Source organism: Plodia interpunctella, chromosome 19 (assembly GCF_027563975.2).
Source record: "Plodia interpunctella isolate USDA-ARS_2022_Savannah chromosome 19, ilPloInte3.2, whole genome shotgun sequence".
Lineage (NCBI taxonomy): Eukaryota > Metazoa > Arthropoda > Insecta > Lepidoptera > Pyralidae > Plodia > Plodia interpunctella.
In genome coordinates this window covers 7,460,500-7,486,692 of record NC_071312.1, presented here as the reverse complement: position 1 = coordinate 7,486,692, position 26,193 = coordinate 7,460,500, and the positions used below count along the sequence as shown (strand labels likewise).

Here is a 26,193-nt window from a genome sequence, read left to right as displayed (position 1 = left end):
TCCTATTCTGCCACAAGGCAGTATCCCGTATCCCAATAATCATTAGCTTTGTTATTATTATCCAATCAAGTCACAATCGGTTATATTTACAGATGTTTATTTTTTGTTTGTAGGTAATAATGTATTAGGCCATATTTTTAATTTTATATAAATGTTGTTATGTATATACCTATAGGTTATTGACCTGAAATAAATACCTTATTATTATTACTTATTTGTAACTAGCTTTTGCTCATAATTCCGTATGTGAGTAAAAAACCGTTTTTCGTGAGAATTTCAAGAAATCCCTTCTTAGTGCTACACTGTCCTAGGAACCAACACAACAAATTTCAGCTTTCTACGCCCAGTAGTTTCGGCTGCGCGTTGTCTGTCAGTCAGTCACTCAGTAACGCAAGAGTTTTATGTATATTGATTGATTGATAGACGGACCCATGATTGGGCAAACCTATAATTTATAAAGCTTTAGAAAACCTATATTTTTATGCCTACCCTAATTTATGCACATAACATAACACAAAAAGTATAATATAAAAATACACATGTTTTGCTTTCCCTAAAAAATATGTTCTTCCTTGTGGTTCCGTATTCCAATATTTTTTTATATATGCTGAGCATATAAACAGGCATACGACCCACCTGATGGAAAGTGGTCACCGCATCCTGTGAACGCCTGCAACACTCGCTTGTTGCCGGCCCTGAGTAAATCTGTCACATATGAATCATCCAGAAAAAAAAATCTCACTAGTTCCATGGAACTATTTTCCGATGGTTCTCACATATTTATTTATTTGACCCAAAAAAAAATTGTTTCTTTTGTTTTATACGATTAACAAACTTCACCATAGCGTTTTCTCTAAAGACGTCAATTAACTAATGTAGGTCTTATACATATATGAAAAAACAAACATACCACAAGCAATGAGCAGGACAGCCATTACTCTGAAATATCGTGTCTCTCCTCTCTCCTAGTACAGAAGTAAAACAGCCATATATATCAACCACTGAAAGTTGCCACATTTAAGTTATGTGACTAAACGTAATATATCTGGGGGGATACCATGAAATATAAAATACGTCATTGCGTCATGTATTTCATTCGATGGTTCATCATTTGTACCAGTTACGGAACCCTAATAATTAGCTTTTATCTTGTGTTTTCTGTGGAATCATAACATTTGCTTGTTTTGATTGAAAATATATTTATTCAATGTTTTACGACAAATTAAATGGAAATATACTGGATCAAAGATGTCATGTTTATTACACTACACAGTCTTTGCTGCTTTGATTCATATTTTAATAATTAATTAGTCACCGGTGCAAAAAATATTATAATTTGCGAATTTGAAAATTGAGATGTAAAACAAATTATTGTCATGAGATACTAATATTTGCGATGCAAAATTCTGCGCGAATGCGAAAGTTTGCCATATGTCTGTCTGGTTCTCTTTCATGGCTAAACCGCTGGACCGATTTTGATGAAATTTGCCCACGCTTCGCTCACCTAAGGGGCGGGCTAAAGGGGCGGCAAATTACGCCCCGGGTCACAAAGGCTCAAGCTATATACAAATACTGATTACTCTATATTTATGCAAAATTCTGAACATACTGCGAATTGTCGATGGGAAAACAACGATCTTTTGTTCAACTTAATTTCACAATCGATGTAGTGGCACGCGCTGTAGCTATTTTGCAATTCCAGCTATTTTCATAGTTTGTAAATAATGGAAATGTCGCAGTCAATTTGTTAAAATAGCCTTTCAGTTAAACAGGTAGCCATTTAATTGAAAATTAATCATCACAATCATCGCATTATATCATACGTCTAAATATTAATTAGCTTACTGAATACAACGTTCAACAGTAAACAATTACCACCGCTTCAGTTACATTGCTGATTTTCCACTGCGGTAAATAAAAGCACTCATACAAACTAAACAGTGTTGTGTCTGTCCGAGTTTTAAAACCATTGGCACGCATATAATTTCCGCGTCGTACCACAATCTTTTTGCATTGTCAATGACTATTGTCTATTCTCGGATCGAAATGGGATGACAATAGTTTGATGAAGTAGGTAAGGTTGCAATTTGTGTTATGAAATACACATAATACAAATAAATAAACACAATAAAATGAATTATTAAAAAAATTTAATGCACGCAAACCAACACAATACATTTTCTTCTTTATTCGTATCCTTACATATTATAAAATATAGTCATTTGCCGCGTCTGCCGCCAGTTCGCGATAAACTGAAACGGATTTTCATGCGGTTTTAACTAACAGATAGTGTGATTCCTGAGGAAGGTATTGGTTTATAATTTATTACGGTTTTACTCGGCGTCGGAACGGGCCGATTGTTTTAAATAAGATATTTCTCGTTAGGTACTTGCTGTCATCAAATCATATTTTAATTGCTGATAAGACTGGATTTTTTGTTAGCCATGATCTTCCTCGCTTCTTTGAAAACATCATGATTACAGTATTAATAGAATTCAATTTTTTTTTATTACAAATATAGAAGAAAACATTTTATAAATCAACTAATGCATTTTCCAGATTTTTTCCTGTAGGGTATATTTATAGGGTATATTTGCAATAAAAGAGGGCATTTGAAAATAATGTGCAAAGTGCGTGGTGATCGGTCAATAGGTCGGCAAAATTTTGTGAGTGAAATGGAGGAAGTATCGGATGATGAGGACATTTTCAACATCGAACTGATGACTACAGGTACCAAACCATTTTATATTAAAGTGAACATTGACGGTTTTCCAGTGGAGAGTGAGATAGATACGGGCAGTCGCATATCTGCAATCAGTGAAAGTTTTTATAAACAATATTTTACACATAAACCCATCACTGTCCAAAACATTGTATTGCGTAGTTATGCCGGTTCACCGATTGAATCGCTCGGGTCGATTACTGTGAACGTTACTCTCGGGCACGTAACAGCTAATAATTTAACACTTTATGTGATTAAGAATGGGAGTCGCCCACTTTTGGGCAGAGAATGGATTCGCGCTTTAAATATTAAACAAATTAGTTTTAATAAGATACGAGAAGACTCGATCGGGAACCGATTGGCTACAGAATTTCCAGAAGTGTTCACAAGTAAATTAGGAACTTGTACAAAAACAATTAAATTAGAATTAAGTGATAAGTCGCCGGTGTACGTGCGCGCGCGGCCGGTGCCGCTGGCGTTGCGCGCGCGCGTCCAGGCCGAGCTCGAGCGGCTCGAGGCCGAAGGCACCATCTATCGGGTGGAAAACTCGGAATATGGCACTCCGATTGTACCTGTGGTCAAGGAGAACGGCGATATTCGAATCTGTGGGGATTACAAAGTAACCATTAATCCGAAGTTAAAACGCGAATTTTACCCACTTCCTCGCATTGAAGAATTGTTTGCGACCCTCAGTGGGGGTGAGGAATATAGCAAAATAGATTTAACACATGCTTACGCACAGACAATGTTAACGGAAGATTCCCAGCCTTTTACTGCGATTACAACCCACCTCGGCACGTTCGCATATCGTCGTACTCCATATGGCTTATCTTGTATCCCAGAAAAGTTTCAAAAATTGATGGAAGAAACCCTGAGAGGGGTGTCGAATACCGTTGTATTTTTGGATGACATCGCTGTCACCGGGGCGACTAGAGCATTGCACCTATGTAATTTAAGATTAGTCTTAGAAAGGTTAAAGGTCATGGGATTAACAGTTAAAATGGAAAAGTGTACATTCTTAAAAGAGAGTGTAAAATATTTAGGATTTATAATTGATAAAAAAGGCTTACATCCTGACCCGATGAAAGTGGACGCGATTGCTCGCGCCCCGCGACCAATGGACGTCACGCAGTTAAAAAGCTTCCTCGGTATTTTAAATTATTATGGTAAATTTATCCCTAACCTGAGTTTGATGATACATCCCTTGCATAAGCTTTTAAAAAAAGGAAATACGTGGAATTGGTCACCGGAGTGTGAGCACGCGTTTAAGGATGCAAAAAAGGCATTAACCAGTGACAGAGTACTAGCACACTATGAAGAGGGGCGGCCGCTCGTGCTATCGGTGGACAGCAGCGCGTACGGGGTGGGCGCCGTGCTGGCGCACAGCACACCGCAGGGCGAGCGGCCGGTCAGCTGCGCCTCGCGCACGCTCAACGATGCGGAAAAGAATTACAGTCAGTTAGACAAGGAAGCGCTCGCAATATTCTTTGGGGTAACGCGACATCACCATTATTTATTTGGTAGGAAATTTACGTTGCGCACCGATCATCAACCCTTAAGCCACATATTAGGGCCCAAACAAGGCATACCCCAAACAGCTGCGAGTCGCTTACAGCGCTGGGCGGTTCGGTTAGCTGCATATGATTTTAAAGTTGAATTTGTAAGATCGAGTGAGAACGGACCGGCAGATGCGCTGTCTCGTTTGCCTTTGTCTAGCGAGCGCCGCTGCACTACGCGGCCGCTAGGTTATATGAATATAGTTATAGACAATGTACCGGTTGATTTCAGAGATGTTAGTAAACACACAAAAGGAGATGCATTGTTAAGTAAGATATTGGGGTATGTTAAGTTCGGTTGGCCGTTAAAAGCGAGTTGTGAGGAAGAAAAATCTTATTTTGAACGGAAAAAAGATATTGTAACTGAATTAGACTGTCTTATTTACAAATATAGAATTATTATTCCACCAAAACTGCGTAAAATGGTATTAGAAGAAATACATGAAGGCCATTTAGGGATCAATAAAATGAAGAATTTGTCACGTAATTATGTTTATTGGCCTGGGTTGGATTCTGATTTAGAAACTGTTTGTCGTACATGTGAAGCATGTCGGGCGGTCCGCGACGCACCCCCTCACGCGGCTATGCATCCGTGGGAGTATCCATTGGTACCGTGGCAGCGGATACACGCTGACTTTGGAGAATATGCTGATAAACGGTACCTTATAATTGTCGATGCACACTCGAAGTGGATCGAAGTAATAACAATGACGCGAACGGATGCACTGTCAACAATTTCTGCTTTTAGGTCTATATTCGCCAGGTTTGGTCTACCTGCACTACTCGTGACTGATAACGGCCCACCATTTTTCTCTGAGGAATTTAAAAACTTTTGTTTACAAAATTGTATAAGGCATGTGACATCGGCGCCTTACCGACCGCAAGGTAATGGGGCCGCGGAAAACGCGGTAAAAACGATTAAGAAAGCAATCAAAAGGGCAGTACATACAGGAGAAAATGTTGAAAAGGCCTTAAGTGTATTTTTGTTTTCTTATCGCAACTGCGAGCATGCAACTACAGGCGTCTCGCCTGCGGTACTTATGTTGGGGAGACGGTTACGTAACCGCTTGGACGCGCTCCGTCCGGACCTAGCAACTGTCGTGCGAGCTGCTCAGCAGCGTCAGGTCACCAATGCGAAAGGTAATACCAGAGAAATAAATGTTGGTGAGCCTGTCCTAGTCCGAAACTATTCGGCAAAAGGAAATAAATGGGAGCAGGGTACGGTTACAGCGAAGACAGGACCAGTTTCATATAAAGTAGGTTTAGACAAAGGGTTAGAATGGCGTAGACATCACAATCAGTTATTGCCTGTTAAAGATAAGTCTCGTTTTTCACTGACCCAGACTAACATTAACCCTTCGCGGGAGGAAGAGAAAACAGTAGAGGACTATGCGGAAGAGTTTGAAGACGCAGCGGACGTAGGGAGTAGTGAGGACGGAAATAAGGTACCCGATATAACTATAAAACCCAGCGAAGTTAATTCAAAGCCGGTCGATTCAGAATGTTCCACTCTCCCTGAACCCAAAGTGTCTGCCCGCGCACTGCGTGCCATGAAACGGGCAATTAAACAATAAATAAAATATACTTATGTACTTATGAATTAGTAAGTAAGTTTAGACTTAAGAGGGGAAAGGTGTAGGGTATATTTATATTTGTATGTTCATTATTGAATAAACCAGTTAGTCAGTAACCGCCATCTTTCATTGACGTCTCATTTCCTTGATATGTTTTGTAATATAGTGCTTGCTTAATTTCAATTATCACAAATTATATGCTTCAGAAATTCGTTGAAAAGTGAAATCATTAATTCAGAAACCATACCTTTACACATGCACTTTTTCATACAATTTTACATTATATAGTAATTTCTCAAAAAGCTACAAAGTACTTGTATTTTGGAATGATCACTGCTGAAATAAACGCCGAAAGAAACTCATTTAAAAAAATCAGTGTTACCAGAAGGGTTTACCATTATTCTTGACTTACAAGTTTTATTTTTCACAGCTGAAATAAATCATTAACCCAAGTAATCGATAAAAATTTAGGTATTTAACCAAACGTTCCTGCGAAACGGATCTTGCACAGATGAGCAACGAATAAAGGCTCCGTTCTCACCTCACCATATATATATATATATATATATATATATATATATATATATATATATATATATATATATATATATATATATATATATATATATATAGTTCAAAACGCTCTGATGGTACTACAAAACTAGATGTTTCATTGAATGGCGTTCTTCAATAAAAGGACTAGCTATTAACCTTAATGGCTTCTTTAACCAGTTAGCTGCGACATGAATACTGAATTCTTTAAAATTTCAGTTTTTCATCAATTCTCACGCGGAGACCGTGCTTTCATAATTAGCGAACAGAAAATGTCCTTTTTGGGATCGGATTTTAGTTTTTAGTTAGATACGTGCATTTCCGGAAACATCAAAATCAATTTTCATTGTATTACTCTCTGGCCGATAGGTCAGAAATATAGGAGAAGGTGCGTGTATCTGATAACATACACATCAGATTACGATGTGGTCCATAATCTTTTTAGTAACGTTTTATATAACATCTTCTTATTGCGACGAACCGACTGCACTGTGGCATTGGACATGCAATTATGGTAAATGTATAAAAATGAGGACAGACCCGAAAATTTCTGATCTAGCTCTCAACTTGGAAGCTTGCAAAATGATCTGCACCAAATTTGGTCTGCTCTGGCCGCGACCGAGGGGTGAAGTGAAACTTGACGATGTCCTGTCCAAAGTGAGCCTCAAAAGATTGAGAGTGGTAAATATAAAACGAGGTTTCTCCGACAGTTTGATTAACAAAGCAGTAGACAGATTCAAGAACCTCATTCGCCAGTCTATTCCTGGAAAGGTGCGCCCTAAAGGTACAGGGAGTTCCGTGGTAATCTACCTATTTAATAATAATCCTGACACAACTGCGATATCGCTCACCATGAACGAGAGTTACTCCCTGAACGTCCGAGCCACCAGCAAGGATCACATAAATGTGACAGTCACAGGCGACTCCTTCTTCGGCCTGAGGCATGGGCTAGAGACGCTGTCTCAACTGTTCGTCTATAACGACATCAGTGATCACGTTTTATTGACCAGAGACGTGACAATCAATGATTCACCGGTGTACCCGTTTCGAGGCCTACTTCTGGACACTGCAAGACACTTTTATCCTGTCGCATCTATTAAAAGAACTATAGATGCCATGGCTGTCGTCAAGATGAACACTTTTCACTGGCACATCACCGACAGTCAAAGTTTCCCTTTCGAGTCTACGCGGAGGCCGAACCTGACTAAACTCGGAACAGACAGCCCTGCCAAGACTTACAGCGTGAGCGACATGAAAGAAATAGTGCAGTACGCTTTGGAGCGCGGTGTGCGTGTATTACCTGAGTTCGATGCACCCGCGCACGTCGGAGAGGGCTGGCAGGACTCCAACCTACTTATGTGTTTCAAGGCTGAGCCATGGTATAAATACTGCAACGGGCCTCCATGTGGACAATTGAACCCAATAAAAGAAGAACTCTATCAATACCTGGAGGATATCTATATGGACATGGCAGATGTGTTCGATCCCGACATCTTCCACATGGGCGGGGACGAAGTCAACGAAGATTGTTGGATGACCTCTCCAGATATCCAGCAGTTCATGATAAAGACACAATTTAGTTTTCTAAAACTATGGCATTTCTTCCAAAAGAAAGCCCAAAAGATAGCGTACAAGGCTTTTGGAACAGGTACGCAGCTCATCCTTTGGACCAGCAAACTGACAGATAGCTCGACCATTGAAAAATACTTAAGCAAAAACGAGTACATAATTCAAGTATGGGACGCGAAGGATAATCCTCTTATCAAAACATTACTGAAAAAAGGTTATCGTCTGATTTTAACCAATTACGACGCGTTGTATCTGGACTGTGGGTACGGCGCGTGGATAGGGGGTGGCTTAAACTGGTGTGCGCCGTATATCCCCTGGCAGCAGGTTTACGACTTCAGTCCAGCAAAGGTTGCTGGTGATTATAAGAAGCTGGTTATTGGTGCGGAGGCAGCGTTGTGGTCGGAGCAGACGGACGCGGGGATGCTGGACGGGCGGGTGTGGCCTCGCGTGGCCGCGCTTGCCGAGCGGCTGTGGGCCGAGCCGAGCGGATGGCGGCAAGCCGAGCGGCGCATGGAGCATGTTCGCGAACGCCTCGTGCGCATGGGCGTCCAGGCGGAGACATTGAAACCAGAGTGGTGTTACCAGAACGAAGGATTCTGCCATTAGACATTATAAGTATTTGCTCATTTTTAATAAGAATAAATATAGCGTATTAAATGGGAAATTAATAATAATAATCGTATTTTGCTATAGAGATAAACGTGCAATCAATAGCACATCAACCTACACAAATTCATTGCAAACACGCCGATATTTCATTTCGAGGTTCATGCAGGGTAACTTGATGTGCTGTCGACTGTACATTATTAAAAATAAAGCTCTGATTTGTAAAAGCTATTAAAATAAGATTTATAGTAGCAGTAAGTATGAGTAGTAAGTAAGCTCTCTACCTCGTAAAGTTCAACATCTGCGTTGCCTAAAATGAGATTTTATTCTCTAGATCATAAAGTAAATTATATTCTATGGCCACACTATTAAGGTTAATATCCTTGCACATTATAAATCAATTGAAGCGATGGTGTTCCAGTAGTTCAAACGTCTGACTGTGATCGAATGTCGAATCGAGCTGCAGCAAATTTGTTTCTGTAGCACACATTGCATGTTGAGTTAGTTTATTATAAATTATTACGTTGTTAATTAGTGTGTAATAGTTAGCAAATAAATATGTCTATCTATCTATCATCTATATACAACTTTAGTTTCGTTTTGCAAACAAGTGTTCTATGTAAAATTTGTTACGGATGTTATGAATATGAATAGTCTGATCTGGATAATGGATACGGATATCAATCACCGAATTACTGTCTTCAGACGGACTATTGCATTTGTTATTACACCTAGCTATATCCCACGGCTTTGCTCCCGTGGGAATATTAGAATAAAAATACCCTGTATCTCCCAGGAATAATTAGCTTCCGTTTGCAATTCTTATCATATTAAATTATTTCCTTCTATTTATATATTTTTATTATCATCGTAGGCAGGCGTCGTATAAAGCACTATTTTTGAAAGAAAGTACGATTCACAACTCGTGTGTTTGTGGACCTCGACTAACGTCTCGGGTCTCGACATACAATCTCGCATGTAAGACCCTAGAATGTAAGACTTTCATTTCTCGGTGAACGATGTACTAATTCTACCAGGGCGGCGCTTATAGTACTGGAAACAGTTACGGATAGAGTTCGTTCCGATATTATCGGATACTGAACAACATCCCTAATATTGATAGATCACCTGCGCCGATTTGATTGAATGAAAACAACGTATCTATTAAAGTGGAGTTAAGGTCGATGGCGACCCTCCTCAATGAGGGTACTTCGCCGAGGGCCAGATGTCGTAATTTCATTAATTTCCATTTCACAAGTGGTGGTTGTTTTTGTAAAGAAAATTTTGCCGGTATGCCTAAATGGCGTGCAAAAATCGAACTTCAATTGCATTCATATTGTAGTATGAATTAGGTTTTCATACAAATAATATAAACGTATCGTAAATCTATTTTTCCCGGTTGCATTGAAGCCCTTGGGAATGGTATTGTTGCCTAGCTATGCGTCCCTTAGTCGCTTCGTAATACATCCACTGATGTAAAAAATGTATGTAAGTGAGAGAGATGGAATGTGACGATGTTTGTTATTCGATCACGCAAAATGTGCTAAACGGATTTTGAAGAAATTTAGTACACGGGTAGAATGTAACCTTGGCTAGCACATATGGTACTTTATATCCCAAAACACCCATCCGAGTGAAACCCCGGGGCGCAGTTAGTTCACCTAACTTGGTCGGACGAGGACGCTTCGTAGACGTGTCGTAGCAAGGCTACGAAATGCTACGGCGTCGCTACGAAAGTGCTACGAACTCTTATTTGAAGCCGTTAAAATACTAAATTTCCCATAAAATACTACAATTTTGTCGTAATTCAACTTTCTTGTTGTCTCGCTCTACCTTTATTTTTATAACTATAAAATTATTAGTTTCTTTTTTATCTGTGCTTTTTTCTCTGTATTTGCCTGTATTCAGATAACAGCTGAAAATCAGTGCTGGAAATTTTCGCTTAGGGTAACATTGAGCCGTTGCCTATTGTGATGCGCGCACACACCTAGTTTCTTTATGTGTGTGTTCGTGTGTGGTGTGTGCGTGTATGTTACACAATAAAAAGTATTCTAACTAAATTTGTTTGATTCATCCATATTTACTAGCGGCCCAACCCGGCTTCGCTCAGATAAAACCATAATAAATCACACAGACAGCGGGAAGCGACTTTGTTTTATACTATGTAGTGATTTATCCACGGAACCCTAAGATGCGCATGCCCATACTTATTATTTCTCAAGCTATTTAGATAAACTCAATCAAAGTTGCCTTCCTTGCATCGATAAGTTATATTGAAAGTATCACAATAGGCGAGCGGATTAGACTACTATGAGAAGGATTTAAAAATAGATTGCTATCTTTTCAGAAGAATTACGTCCACAGAAATATATTGATACTGCGGCCCCCGTGCTTTCGAGATGAAATTTATTTTTGACCCAACAATTTTGTCCCACGTTCTTGTGGTCCCACTAATTTTAAACTGTACGATTCGTGATCCCACCTAGTGGGACTACCAATCAAAGGTGTAACTTAGAGCTTGTGATTCCACTTCTAAAATGATTTATATGACTTGTTGTCCCACCCATTTCGTCCCACTTTTACTATTCATTAGCCTAAAATATACATCTAAATTTAAATCTGTTCTGTCCTGCTGTCCTGTCCCAACTGCCTCACGTCCTGCACTTGAACGAGGCCCACGGTTTAAATAGCCATTGCATTTCGACAAGATTCAATCATTCAACATTTAAGAACATCTCCAAGTTCTAGTCCGTAGAGTATGTTCCATCTCTCTCTATCCTCAACCTGTGGTTACCTCCCTGTACAACATCAACCTTGCTTCCTAATAAAGATATTAGATATAGATATACAAATCACACAAATTGAGCTAGCCCCAAAGTAAGTTCGAGACTTGTGTTATGGGATACAAACTCAACGATACTATATTTTATAACAAAGACCCAGGCCAATCAGAAAAAGATCATTTTCCATCATGACTCGACCGGGGATCGAACCCGGGACCTCTCAGTTCAGTGGCAAGCACTTTACCACTGCGCCACCGAAGTTGTTGAGGTTTTCTCCAAAAAAGGTTACTCAAATTAGAGGCTGGTTTTGTTAAAACATAAAAATGATAAACCGGTGAAATTAAAATATATATATACCACTTTAAAATGAGAAAATGTTACACGGGACTCCTTTTATTTATCATAATATTACTTACTTATAAAAATAAACTTGCAAAGAAATTTCCGTTCTCTTGTGATCTTTACTCATGCGTATTATTTATTGCGTAATTAAAAATTTCCCTCTTTATTGTGAATATTTACATTAATATTTTAAGTTAAAATAAACGCCTTATCCTTCAAAATATGACTCATAAATAATTCTTATTATGGCCTTTTGCTTTTTACTCGGATTTCAGCAATTTGTGTATTGGAAAGTGCCGAATAATGGAATTTCAGTTTAGGATGTCCATTAAGAAAATAATAAATCTGTTTTTGAGTTCATAATTTAAATTATCTTTCCTCTATTACTAATTACCTATCCTGTCTATCTTCTCGATCGTGCTCACGGTTTTATTCACGGCTGTGACAACCTGAAGCCTATACGGTCCTTTTAAAAATTGAAGCTTGATGATTTGGTTGGGAACCCTCTTTAGAAATGCCTTTGTTTATCTCAGCTATATATTTTGTATTTATTGTATATAATATTTTTTTATTAGCACTTCGATTGTAAGCTATCTTCTTCTTTTCGAGTGTGTTATTGCTAACACTAGTCGCCTAAAGGCATCTGACATGACTTTACGACTAGCCGCCGACATCTAGTGGCAAGTAGTCGCATACACACTACTAGTGAACTGTATACACAATAGTGAACTTACCAGTAACCAGTGCGCAAGTTACCTCACGATGTTTTCTTCACCGCAAGTGGTCAAGAGAAAACTACTATACAAGAGTCAGATTGGTATACAAACTCATGTGACGCGAGTAAGATTCGAACCTGGGACCTTTTGATCTCAGATGGACGGTCTCAACCACTGGACCACCACCGCTTCTATGAATATGACGTAGATATACACTAATAAATCAATACAAACATGTCTCTTATAAGGCCATACGTTTAGACAACTAAAATTGATTGTGCGAGATTAATTCGCAGTCTGTATGTCAAACCAGAGATTTGTATGTTAATGTTATATCTTGTTTGTTACAGAGTGAGCAAGAAATATGGTGAGTCGTTTGTTGTATACTATCTACCCGCTCCTGTTTTGCTTGGGCTTTGTTGCTTTTCGAAGTAGAAACAAAAAAATTATAAAAATGGCCTTATATGAATGGCATTGTCGCTTTTCGAAGTAGGTATAATGAAAATAATAATAATGAGCTCATATGACACAAGTAAGATTCGAACCTGGAACTTTAAATCACCGGCGGCCACAACCGTTTATCATCACTGAAGTTGCCTAATTCTATCTGTTACTGAAAAGTGCTAGAGAATCTGAAAGATTCGTTTCATTTGATAACTCGAGCTAGCCGTGATGGTCGCCAACCCATTGGTGCAACTGTCCGCCAATGTGCAGGTTTCCTCACGATGTTTTCCTTCACCGGTAGCAAGTGTTGGTCGATGAAAACTACTATACATGAGTCAGATTGGCGCGAGTAGGATTCACTGGACCGCCACCACTTTTAAGTTAAGGAGTGTAAGTTAAGTCACATTATCTTTCCACTATCTCCTAACTTGTACCTACTTTTTCTTATTTATTTGTATGTTTAGGTATTTTTTTTACAAATTTGTATATATATTTATATGTATATGTGTGTATATTATGTGTTAGTTTATTTTATTTACTGCGCCAACGCCTCTCCCCATTATCGTTTCCTCCCACCCCAAGGTTGACTGGAAGAGATCGCTTTAGCGATAAGTCTCCGCATTTGTGCCTTTTTATTTTATTTTTGTATTGTTCTTTTTTTGTAATTTCGCTTTTGGTGCAATAAAGAGTATTGTATTGTATGTAAAGGTTAAAATAAGATCAGAACTGTCAATAATTTTGATCTAGAAGAAGGATCTTGAAACAAATTTTCGACACGTTCCACCCCACGCATCCGACTAAAATTGTTAACTCGATTATTGTAACCTCAAATTCTCTCAACTCATTTCGCAAGTTAGACTTCACACGAAATTGTTTTATCATAATTTCCATATTTGTTTTACAGTTTGTACTTAATGAACTTAGTTATGAAATAACTAGCTGTTGCCCGCGGCTCTGCTCGCGGTAAAAACGTAACCTATGTTACTGTCCAGCTCTCCTACTTCTTTATCGTCAACGTCAAATAAATTCAGAGTTGCACCAGCCAATTTTCACGTTGACTTTGATCTGCGTTTTTCTGGGCAGGTTAAAGTTAACGTCAAACTGGTGCAACCCACTCTTAGTCTACTTGCCGATTTCAAAAGCACGGACGAAAAAGAAGAAGATAATGCTATTAAAAAAGTTTTTGTCGAGAATCGTGGTTTTTGTATTTACAGAAATTCAAGTTTTGCTCCGACGGCGACTGCCCTTTATGGGCCCTGGCTGGTCTCCATGCCCTCAGCAGCCTCCCTGCTCCTCTCTTCAGGACCCTGGTGCAGCATGTTATGGAGGAACAGCCGGTATGCTAATATATGCCAATATTATGTATGTATGATGACCGTAAGATACATGCATAGGTCACTAAAGAATAGGTATTATCGTATTATATAAATATATATTTTGGCACATAACAGTCATTATACGGGATATTTACATTCAACAAACAAATTTCAAGTACTAGGACAAAAACAGTGCCGAGTCTTATTTAAGTTATACATAGTACGAGTATAATTACGTGAACACGGACAAACAGGTGTTGACAAACATTACCAATTCATATAAATTAAAATAAAAGGTAAAAGGTGTATGTCGTATGAGATGTCTATGGGACACTAAGGGCTGAATGCTATACAATAGCATTCCCAAGAAGGGTTGACGCCATGCGAAGCGGCCATTGTAAAATAACAGCCCAATCATCATAATTTAAAGTTACACTTATTTTTTTGAGCGCAGTTGTGTAAAAAGTAAACTATATACAATCACTTCTGCCGTTCACAAGCTCTCTATAAGGATGTAGGCATCAAATAACCTTTAAAACGCAATAAGAAAACTAAAAGGTAACATCATGTAACAAAGTTATGATAATACAACTGAATTTGCGTTGCACGTCTGTCATATGTATGGATACGTGACATACAGCTAAAATTATTCCACACTAGCTATGGCCCGGGGCGGCGGCGTCGCCCGCGTATTCTTCCCACGAGAACTTTTTTTTTTCTGGATGAAAAGTAAAATGTAATAAAAATACGTGATTTTTTTTTACAATAATAATACTTGTGCATAATTATAAACTCCATTGTTAAGTAAAAATCCTTTGAGCAACAGTAGTTTCTCAAGCTTTACTCAAAGTTGTTGTCCTGCTATTATACTCCGGACTTCACTTACAGAACAGATGGATTTTGAAGTAAGCAGACCAATAAATCAGATTAAAATATCTCTGCCTTCATTTCCTTTGGAAGATTTTAAATTGTGAATGTTTCATAATAATTAATTGAATGTTTCGTACTATTTAATGGGTTGAATTTGCATTAGTCATAATATCACAGTATTATAAGCGCATAATATAGTCTCGTGGTCTAAATTTAAGTTTAAGTTATTTCACAGCTTTATCTGTAGAGTTATTTTCGTTTCAAACTAGAGAAGAATTAATTACTTATTTATGATTTACGTAATATTTTGTTAGTGTTCCTTTGATTCTCGAGAGAATTTCCGTCTGATTTTCTGAATATTACAAGAATTGTTATTATGATATTTATATAACAGTTAAGTTGGTATTAGGTATCAAACGTTTTCAGAATATTATTTTTTTTAAACAAGAATTCTAAAACAAATATATTTTTGGTCACCCATCCCGAGACTGGCCATTGCGGAAGTTACTTAACTAGGCATAGTTCTTTTTATTCTCTCTCTTATCCGCATGTTCCCGGTTGGATTCTGGGGCTGTGGTGCCACGAAGCCTGGGATCAGCGTTTAAAATACAACCTTTAAAAATTATTGACGCTTCGGCTGTGATTTTACAACCGGCCGCCTGCCTGGCGTCAACCCTTCTTGGGAATGTTATTGTTGCCTATTAACTGCTTAGGCCATGTGTCTCTTGGTCGCCTCGTACGACATCCACGGGAGTATATGGAGTGGGGAGTGGACCTATTTTAGGACGCAACCACACGCCTGATCATGCTCTTTATTATTATTAAAAAGAAACAAAAAACATGCTAAAAATTAAACATTTAAGAAGACCCCTCCGAAATCGCTGACATCATCTGCTAGCAAAAAAGCAGACGATTTCCAAACGCACATTTTCCAAATATACCTAAGAACACTCGATTAAATTCTCTTTCAAATAAAAAAAAGTAGATCGAAATCGGTTCAGCCGTTTCGATGCCACGGACAGACAGATACACAGACACGTTAAACTTATAACTCCTTCTGTAGTCGGGGTATAAAACAGAAGAAAAAACAGAAATAAGTTTATTCTTTTCACAAAGTTCCTTTGATTCTTATCTCCTTACACTCAAAGTCCTGTAACAAATGTTAATACGATATATATATGTTATTTGACACTTTCACAGTACATAATGTGTCTCTTTGCAACTTCTGTCCTCGTAAATATGATTTGGCTTCCTTAGAAGTCTCTAATTTAATACCAGTCATTATGTGGCTACATTTTTTTGCTGCAAAAACACTACTAAGAGATAAAACCCTCTGTTTTACCAGTCCAACCGTGTGGTCTTACAAATTGAACAACAGTTGAACTATCGATACTTTCTCAATAGACTTACTGATTGTAATAATTAGCCTGGTGTTACATTTTCCCATTCGTTTTGTAATTTTCGTATCTTATCATTTCGCACAATAAACAAAAGGTTATAAATAAGACAATGATAATCGTGACTACTAAAATTCGTTAAATCGTTAGCTATTTTAGACATACCACTTATAAATATAAAAGTGGATGTCGTACGAGACGACTAAGGGATAAAACCTTGACAGTATTCCTAAAGGAGGTTGATGTAAAGTATGCGGCCGAACGTAAAATAAAAGTATAGTAAATTATGAGAATTCAATCAAATATATTTACATATGAACAAGTCAGCTCAGATTTTCAGATTTATCTTCAAAGTTATATTGTTACATAAATTGATAAATACAAGTGACGCCCTGCACAGCAAACATGAGGGCAGCTAGTTGTCATATACAGGGTTACTGGTATCAAACGCAAAACCTCTTAAAGACTACTTGGGTACATCAAAACAAGCAACTTTTATTTTACGACTTTTTGTGATTCGTAGTTTTTCATTTAAAAAATACACATCTAATTTGCGATTCTACACATCTTAACTCTATGTAATAGCCGAGCAACACGAGACAGTACAGTAGCGTTATGTTTTATAGAAACGGCGCCAATTCTTTAGTGGGGCGTTGTGCACTTTTTGTGATGGGTAAAAAATGTTAAACTCGCGTCAGGACACAGGGCACTCCCGTAGTGCAACCCGGATTTTTTTTTTGCATTTATTACGTTTAGACAAAAGTCGTAGAACAAAAGATGTTAGTCTCTATGTACATTATGCGCCTTTGGAAGGTTATGCGTTAGATACCAGTGTAAACCTGTAAGTATATTTTATACGTATAATATAAATATATGTATAATGTGTAATACCTAATATATGCTATAAGGTGTGCAGAAAAACGCAAAGTACGCCATTTTGTCTAGACGTCAGCAGTGCGCAGATTAAAGTCGACGTCAAATTGGACCATGGATTTAGTAAGTACTTCGAAAGTACTTTCTATTTCCATGCGGTGGAGTTTCTTAGTGTGATTTGAGGCTCTACTCTTTATTAAACCTTATTTTATATATAATTAACTAATTTTGTTTTTGTATGAGTATTAGTTTAGCTATCTTAGGTATTTAGTGTCTATTGTTATTAAATATTTCATTTGTCTGTTTATTTTCATACAAATGTTTTCTCATTTCAGGATGATGGAATCATGGAAATACTAAAAGACACAAGTTTATGTAAGTAAACAGTGATAGAACAATAGTACATTATAAACCAAGAGAAAAATATTTGGGGATTCCCAACGAGTGTTAGAGCCATGCCCCATTGCTTAGTTGCGCTTCGTCATCGTCGTCGTCGTGACGGAGGATGAAATTGTATCGAAATTCGACGTACATTTACGCACGTCTATGTCAAAACTGACAACCTCGGTGGCGCAGTGATAAAGTGTTTGCTTCTGAACAGAGAGGTGCCGGGTCTGATCCCCGGTCGGGTCATGATGGAAAATGATCTTTTCCTGATTGGCCCGGGTCTTGGATGTTTATCTATAGGTATACGAGTCTCGAAGTCTCGAACTTACTTTGGGGCTAGCTCAATCTGTGTCATTATAAAAAAAACCTATAGAAAACAACAAACACGACAAAACTGCAACGGTGCACGACTGAACAATAGGACATGGTTCTCAGGGCACTACCTGATTGACGTCCTTTGTACTAAACTCGACATCGCATTACAGGTTCCCGCGACGAATCCGCGCGAGCAGCGGCGGTCATCCGCTGGGTGGTGGAGCAGGCGCTGTCGTGCTCGTGCGCGCACGCGCAGCTCTCGCGCGACCTGCTCGTGCTCGGCGTCCCGCGCGCGCTCGCCGCCGCGCTCGCGGACGCGGCCGACGCTAGGAGAGACGCCGCTCATAGCCACGCCAGGAATAACGGCTTCATGGGTAAGTAGATGGCGGTAAATAGTCGTAAAAGTCATGTTAGATGCCTTTCGACGACTTGAATAAAATCTGACACCATTGTTAGCAATAACACACTCGATATGATGATGATGGGTAAGTGCGACTACTCCTGCTTTGTCAGTCATTTTCCTCTTAGCTGAGGGAAATCATTAAGTGGATTGAAGCATACGTAACGACTTTCTTGGCAATGTTAAAGTGGTTTGCACACTAGATGATAAATTATCGACTAGAGTGATTTCTGATGGTGTTCTACGAAAACTAATAGGTACGTGAGTCACGAATAGTATACAAACTCACGTGGCACGAATACGATTCGAACTACTTTCGGTTCACAGTTTTAACCATTACACCACCACTCAGAAATTATCAGAAAGAAAGGAAAAAGAGGCTGAAATGCTTTATTCGGCAAAAAAAAAACAGTTATATGTAAAAGTTATGAAGTGTAAAAAATTAAATAATAAATAATTTCTAATGATGTGTATAAAATTAGATCATTGCCGAAAAGGTTGCAAGCTCAGGTTCATGCCGTGGCAAAAGCCATGACATAAACGTCATTTCACCTCTTCGCGGTCTCATTTAGTAAATATATATATTATCATAAATAAATATATTAGGACAAATCACACAGATTGAGCTAGCCCCAAAGGCTCAGAGGCAAGCACTTGCGCCACCGAGGTCGTCATTAAACCCGGGATCAATGGGTGTCACGCCTAATCGTCACCTTCGCGTGTTATATTCGCGTCTGTGACAAAAAGACAGACTTAAAAAGTAAAACTTAGGTAATGTTGGAGATTCTAAATAAGTAGTTAAATGATACAAGATGTTTGACGACAATAAAATAATAAAAGTTTATATATCGAAAATTTCTGTAAATAAAACACTTACTAGCTGCGTCCCAGGATCTCACTCCCGTGGGAATTTTGGGATAAAAATTATCCTATGTGTTATACCAGGTTGTATTCTATCCATGTAAGTAGCAAATTTAATAATATTATTACTTAGATTTTTGTCATTTACAGTGAACAAAATAACTGATGTGGCCGCGACATCGGGGCCCGAGGGCACAGTGGACACGTACAAACTGTCCCTGTTCACTGATGACGTGTTCACCGGGGAGCAGAAGAAGCAAGACCTTCTCATTGAGAAGACTCAGGCTACCGAACTGCTGAAGGAATTGAAGAAAGCGTATAAGAGAATGGAGGATGTAGATGATTAGAGTCGGGGTTTAGGGTCAGCGAACGCCAAGAGCTCACAACATTTGTTCGTCATTGTAAATGATTTCTACTAATTATAAAGTACTAGCTTTTGCCCGCGGCTTCGCACGCGTGAACTTCAGTTCTTGAAAGGAGTCAAAGCTAAAATCTTATTAATTATTATTGTTACCAACTTCAACAAATTTAAATTCAAAATTTCATATGTCTCGCTTCAAAAATGACGAAGTTTCATACAAACTGGCAACTCCTATTTAATCCCCTTAGGAATGGAATTTCGAAATATCCTTTCTTAGCGGACGTCTCCTAGTCTCAATCTACCTTCCTGCCAAATTTCATCTTCATGAACTCGAGTAGTTCGAGATTTCGTGATATCGGCAACATTGAGTGAAAGGGACACACAAAGACAAAGTGAGTCGTGCTGAGTATTGGCTTGTTGTCCCGAATCAGGGCTCGTAACCGATATATATGTACCGAATTAAATAACGGCCTAAACAAGTTATTTATTGCTCCGCTCCGAGCGAAACTCTTTGCAAGCATTTATTTTTCTGGGTTTATTCAAACAAGGGCAAGACATGGACATCGTTATGTTTTTTAGGGTTCCCTAGACCTAAACCATAAACCGTTCGTAAATTATTAAGCTTTAAAGTGTAGTAAAATAATATTGATTGGATCAATAGTCTACACGATACTATCGATTATATTGTTCGTTATCAATAGTGGTAGCTAGTATAAAACATTTGTATACAATGTATGGAAAGAAATAGCAATTGTATAAAGACATATATTTTTTTATTATTTCATTTTTATGTTGTCAAGATTTCTACAAGAATGTACAGTTTAATCAATACACCATTAATTAAGTCACGTACATTAAGGATAAGCAAATATAAAAAAGTGTAAAATATATTTTTAATTCGACATTGTTTGTTGGACATTGTTACATGTCATGGTCCCCTTTTGAAGTCTTACAAATTGAGTGGTATTGTTTTCAGAGTGATTATTGTAGATCTTTCGAAAGCTCTTTGTCCTCTTGCTGCGCCTCACTATTCTTCTTCACGGCTGCCCCTTCCCCAACAAGATGGAAATCTTCATTCGAGTCCTGCATTTCATTCTTCAAACATTTATTTTCTCCATTTAAAGCTGTCAAATCATTCGAACTCAATGTTTCTTCCAAAGATGGCTTCTCATCTTGTTTCACTTCTTCCGTCAAACTTTCTACTTTTTCCTCTAAGAGCATCTCCTTTGGCTCTACTGGATCTTCTTCGGGAAATTGAATCTCCACTTTCTGCTGTGTGTTTTCATTCAAATGTATCTCTTCATCCAAACGAATAACCTGTTCTTCTGAAATTTGAATCTCAACTTTCAAGTGTTGGGCCTCATCAAACATACTTTCCGATGCTTTTTCTGATACGCTATTTACTTCTGTCTCTTGCTTTTCTAAACAATTTCCCTTGCCATTTGTTGCAACATCCAAGCGTTGTGTTTCATCGTCCGCTTCTTTGATTTCGCTCTTTCCAACTAATTCTAAGCATTGTTTGATATCTGAGCTTTGTTTCACTGTTGATAATTTCGTTTCTTTTTGTGTCTCTTGTTTTGGTCTCCGTGCGTCTCCCAAAACTAGACTTCCTTCCACTAAGCTTAAAATTCCATTCTTCAAACGTTCGATCTCTGCTTGATATAACTTGTTCTCTTCCTGCAATATTTTTTTCTCTTCCTGCAGTTTATTGGTTTGTGGCTCCAAGCGTAGCAACTCTTCCTCCAAGCGGCGTATCCCTACTTCCAAATGCGCAAACTGTTTCGGAGGTTGCATTTCATCTTTCAAGCATTGTATCTCATTCGTCAAATCTTGCCTCTGTTCTTCTAAAATCAGTGTCTTTTCATTCAAAGTTTGGACTTCTTTCTTCAAATCATCCGTTTGTTGCTCCAATGAATTTGTCAATTCTTGCGAAGTTTGATTCTCTTCTTTCAAACTTCGTATTTTTTCTTGATACTGTTTCGCATCTTCCTTTAAGCGTCTCATTTCTTTATTTGCTTCGTTATTTTCTATCTCCAGCCTTTCTTTGTGCATTTCCATAGTATCCAGTTGTTCTTTGAGTATCTCCACTATGCAGTTTAAGCTGTCAAGTTGTAACGAATATTGCTTCAGTATATCTCTGAAACGAACAATTTCTACATATTTAAGTAACAGATAGAAAATAGTTTCATTTTATGTAACTCTTTATGTAAAAAATATAAGTACCTACAAATTGACAATATTAGGTACTAATGATAGTCAGGTTTTTGCACCAAAGTTCCGACCAAAACATTATTTTACTAGAGAAATCAAAGAATTTTAGTATGAAACTTTTTTGTAGCTTATGTTTTATACATGGAGTAATATAGGTATTCAAAATGCGAATTAAAAAAAAACACTAAGAGGTTATGTCCAGCACCAGGGAAAGACACTTGAATGTTACACCTTATTACAACCACCATCCTGTAATCAACACTCCTTGGGAAAACTATTGTTGTCTATCAGCTAGCTATGTGTACCCTAATCGCCTCGTACGACATCCACGGGAGGATATCTTATTAAAGTTATTGCTGGACTTACTCATTCTTTGTCAAATCCTCAGTGGCAGCGCGCAAGAGATTTTCCTTCTCTTCACGTGCGACGTGGAGTTCTTGCACTTTGTGTAGCGCCTCGTCCAGGTTTGACTGAATTGATTCAATGTCAGTGGCTTCGTCTGACAGCGTTGGATACACTTGGATTGTCGCATTGCTTGTCACCGTGCAACGACATTGGGGACACGATTGAGACCTAAAATGGATAAACAAATTTTCTACAAAAAATTTAATTCTTTCCACAAGCTTTTATTGTCGTGAGAATTACTCGACGCGTGATAAAAATATCGTGTATATATGTGCAGTAAACCGTTGAGGAATTCCCTCGTCGGGAGCATGCTTGTCATACTTAATAACGCATTTTCACAGAAACTGAAGTGAAGTGGAAATTTCAAGACTGTAGGACAAGCGGAAATAGGTGAAATTTTACTTGCAAGATTTGGTTACAGACAAACATCGGAACAGGTAATTAAAAGCTTGAAATTATATGTGATAATCAGAGATGCCGACGACCGTACGAAGTGTGGACGATAAATTAGGAAAACGAGTTATTCCGAACGGATCTATCAAACGGATCCACCCTTAATTATTATAATTACTTTTGTCCGGTCTGATCCCCTACTAGTTTAGTACAGTCAAAAAGGAAACAGTTGTTGCTGGTTATTATCTTCAGACATTCTAAAACAAAAAGCGAGGGTAAATATTTACTAATATATTGTTAGTTTTTAAATATACACTGTTTTTCAGATATAAAACATTCTAATGAAGAATAAAGATTATAACCATAAGATAGCCAACAATTTAATATATCAGATCAAAAAATATTATCCAGTAGTTACAAGAATTTTCTTACTGACTGTACCAAAAATATGCTTGGGGATCCGACTGGAATACAATATTGTAATTGTTTATTTTAATCCCCTGGATGGGGAATCAGAAAGGAATAGAAAATAATTCAAATAAAACGGATAAACTATGGTATCACATTTTGGGAATCAGACCGGAATAACACAGGAAAACGGATCCTGAGTCCAGGTGTTAGCTCTCGTTCCGCGACGCCAACGACCACGACGCTCTTGAATTAAAAAAAATAATTATCCGCTACTCTCTTGGCCAAAAAAAAAACAAAACAAAAGCGACACTCTTGTTTTGATGTTTTTTTTTTTTGCAAATTTTGAGTGCGGTAATATTAAACGAAATACAGTATACTGATATACTGATACGGCGCAAAAACATCTGTAAAAAATAAAAAAAATCAATCGCGTCTGCATCTGTCTGAGTTCGGCGATAGTGTGGAGCCGGCATCACGTTCACGTACAAAATTATAAAAACAAAATATAAAACACGATTATAAAATCGTTTTGTACGTGAACGTGATGCCGGCCCGCGACAGTGTAGAGCTGAGCTGACATAAGCCAGCGAATGCGTGAACATTGTGTAGTTAATAAGAGTGCTTTTAATTAACGTAATGAAAAACCGGCATTGTATACCGAATCGGCCAAAGTTTGGCAAACTGTTCGACGAGAGCGTGGAGCCGGCATTAGGTGGGTACGTACCTTAAAAGCCAGTCTGAGAGGCAGCTATTATGAAACAGGTGTCCACATTTTGTGACTTTAAAATCTTCATTTGTCCGTATCAATTCCGTACAAATTGTGCAAGTGATCTTCATCTGGAAATCAATGGGTTTTTTTCAAATCTCTCAGTTTTTAAAAGTATAATTTTCCATCTTGCTTTGAAAAAAACCTCATTTTTATCGTACAGTCAACAGCACATCAACCTACCCAAATTTAATGCATAACCGCGCCATAGGTAGAAGTTCATGTTGTACAGAGCAGGGTAACTTGATGTACTGTTGGTTGACTGTACCTATCTATCTACCATGAGAAAAATATTGTTGGTATGTAAGGTAAGTTGGTACGTAAGTCATTCAATTTAAATTTTACAAAAAATATAAGTACCTACTACATAGGATTCAATTTCTTAAATTTTGTCTATGGAAATCACTTACAGAAAAGCAACCGGGAAAGCACGGGAAAGAAAAAACTGTAGAAATCCAATCAGCTGATCGATAAATTTGTTACCTACTTACCTAATTGTAATACATAATTACATACCTATCTAGATTTCTTCTGTTCCATCATTCAAATCGACAGCAAAAAGATATAAACCACAAAAAATATATAAAATATCTACTGGTATTTTATAGCTATATTTTTTATATAAAAAAAATTGAAATGTAGGTTATACTCACAATTATACTTATATATTACTTAATAAACAAACCGAACTGTTTCTATCACAAAACTATAGGAAAATGAAGACAGGCCTGCAAAACCCATAAAAACCTACTAAACCAACTAATAATCACGTTTACACATTTCAAATGACTAATAACATTTTTAACTTCGTTAAAATTTTATCAACACGCAATAAGCTAAATATAATATTATACCTACGAGTATCTATGTCAACTCAACCGTACATACTAAGATAACGTTAAACGTTTCAAATATCAGCTTTGTTTCTTGGAAATATCCACACAAAGACTACAGTTTACTACTGTATGTGTGATTTGTCGAACAAGACTTAAGTGTTCATTGTTGTTGTACAAAATACCCTGTCATTATTTATTCATTGTAATAACTTTTATTCATCTACACACTTTGCAATCTGGCTTGCAATCTGTCACTTGCAGTGGCGAGCGCTGTACTTGCAATGCAACTTTCTTAACATTTAAATATCATTTAATTTAGAATATGACGTGAAAAAGTGCCTGTGAAGGCCTAATTTCTGAATAAATAATTTGATTAATATTTTTTGAATTTTAATTTTCTTTGTCTAAGGTTGCTTCGAATCATGAAGAAGTAATACTGAAGCCAGTTAGCTCGAAAATAAGTTCTTAGCAGTAGCTAAGAACTTATTTTCGAGTCGTTATAGCTATTTATACTGTTTGAGACTAATATAATATATGAATACAAGGGTGAAATGAATTTTTTTTCTTTATTAAATTTCTAATAGAAATTTTGGTTTCGGTCAAACACTAATATATTGCTATCTCTCTCTCTCATTTTATTCGGTGAAAGGTACAGATGAATGAGGTAGCAATACCCGAGTAAGTACCTATGTACTTCATCAAAAAGTTCTTAGCAGTAGGTAGATTTATAGCTTAATGGTTGGTATTTGTTGAGGTTGGGTGGGATAGATCGTAGATGGAGAAAATATTCCGTTTCACTCATGTATAAAAGACTTTCGACATTTAACTAAAATAAATGTTATTTTTAATATGTATTTATATATATTTTATGTATTTTTGGTTATTGTTATATATATTTATGTATTTATTTATTTAGATTTTACTTTTCCTAAGTATATTTGTTTATTTTCTTACAATTTATCGTTTGTTTGTTAGTTTGTTTTGCTACTGTATATATGTCTTCTCAACCTATCGCCGGTTGACTGTAAGAGATCCCTACTTGGGATAAGTCCGCCGTTGTATAATGTATCTTTCTTGTATTAATTTTGATTAATGTACTTATTTTCGTGTAATAAATTTATTACAAACTAACTAAAATTTTCTGAAGAAAACATATAAAAAATCAACCAAAATTCAAGCCTTACAATCTTACAACTGCATTCTTTAATTTGCAATGCAAAGTAACACATTTCAGTTCGCTTGCAATCTATCACTTTAGAGCAAATTGCAAGCGAAGCCGCTGAACGCAAGCCAAATTGCAAAGTGTGTAGTGTGGGCGTTTTATCAAACTCCTGTCCATAAGATAAGGTAATTCCCCGGTAAAAAACATAGCCGTAATATGGAAATCTCGATCTCTTTTTAATAGTACTGGATTTGTTATAATCTGTGTTAATAGTATTTCGTTGGGTTAATCGCATATTTATCTTTTTTTAGTAGCACTCGATCACAATCATACTTTTATGATTGTATTAGAGTTGCATTTGCCTT

At 37.4% G+C, this 26,193-nt stretch overlaps 4 protein-coding genes across 8 annotated transcripts; 3 read left to right on the top strand and 1 right to left on the bottom strand.

Annotated features, from left to right (window-relative positions):
- The first annotated feature begins 2,675 nt into the window (after window positions 1–2,675).
- LOC128678496 (uncharacterized protein K02A2.6-like) lies at window positions 2,676–5,852 on the top strand. The gene has a single exon (XM_053760080.1). It carries the CDS (start codon window positions 2,676–2,678, stop codon window positions 5,850–5,852), a length of 3,177 nt encoding a protein of 1,058 aa, XP_053616055.1.
- Window positions 5,853–6,642: 790 nt separating this feature from the next.
- LOC128678405 (chitooligosaccharidolytic beta-N-acetylglucosaminidase-like) lies at window positions 6,643–9,455 on the top strand. Its single transcript, XM_053759920.1, has one exon. It carries the CDS (start codon window positions 6,828–6,830, stop codon window positions 8,577–8,579), a length of 1,752 nt encoding a protein of 583 aa, XP_053615895.1. The 5' UTR covers window positions 6,643–6,827; the 3' UTR covers window positions 8,580–9,455.
- A 3,637-nt stretch (window positions 9,456–13,092) lies between these two features.
- Window positions 13,093–20,415, top strand: LOC128678495 (uncharacterized protein). Its single transcript, XM_053760079.1, has 5 exons — window positions 13,093–13,134; window positions 14,079–14,201; window positions 17,656–17,695; window positions 18,193–18,396; window positions 19,434–20,415. The coding sequence occupies exons 1-5, from the start codon at window positions 13,093–13,095 to the stop codon at window positions 19,628–19,630; spliced, it is 606 nt and encodes a 201-aa protein (XP_053616054.1). The 3' UTR covers window positions 19,631–20,415.
- On the bottom strand, window positions 20,394–25,017 carry LOC128678059 (E3 ubiquitin-protein ligase TRAIP-like). 5 transcript variants are annotated; one of them, XM_053759321.2, is made up of 4 exons: window positions 24,685–25,017; window positions 23,789–23,901; window positions 22,222–22,428; window positions 20,394–21,781 (listed from the first exon to the last, which is right to left on the bottom strand). In XM_053759321.2, the coding sequence occupies exons 2-4, from the start codon at window positions 23,899–23,901 to the stop codon at window positions 20,626–20,628; spliced, it is 1,476 nt and encodes a 491-aa protein (XP_053615296.1). In that variant the 5' UTR covers window positions 24,685–25,017; the 3' UTR covers window positions 20,394–20,625. The 5 variants fall into 5 exon arrangements, with proteins under 5 accessions (XP_053615296.1, XP_053615297.1, XP_053615295.1 ...); XM_053759322.2 differs by having other exon boundaries at window positions 24,689–25,017; XM_053759320.2 differs by having other exon boundaries at window positions 24,484–25,015.
- Between the last annotated feature and the right edge of the window lie 1,176 nt (window positions 25,018–26,193).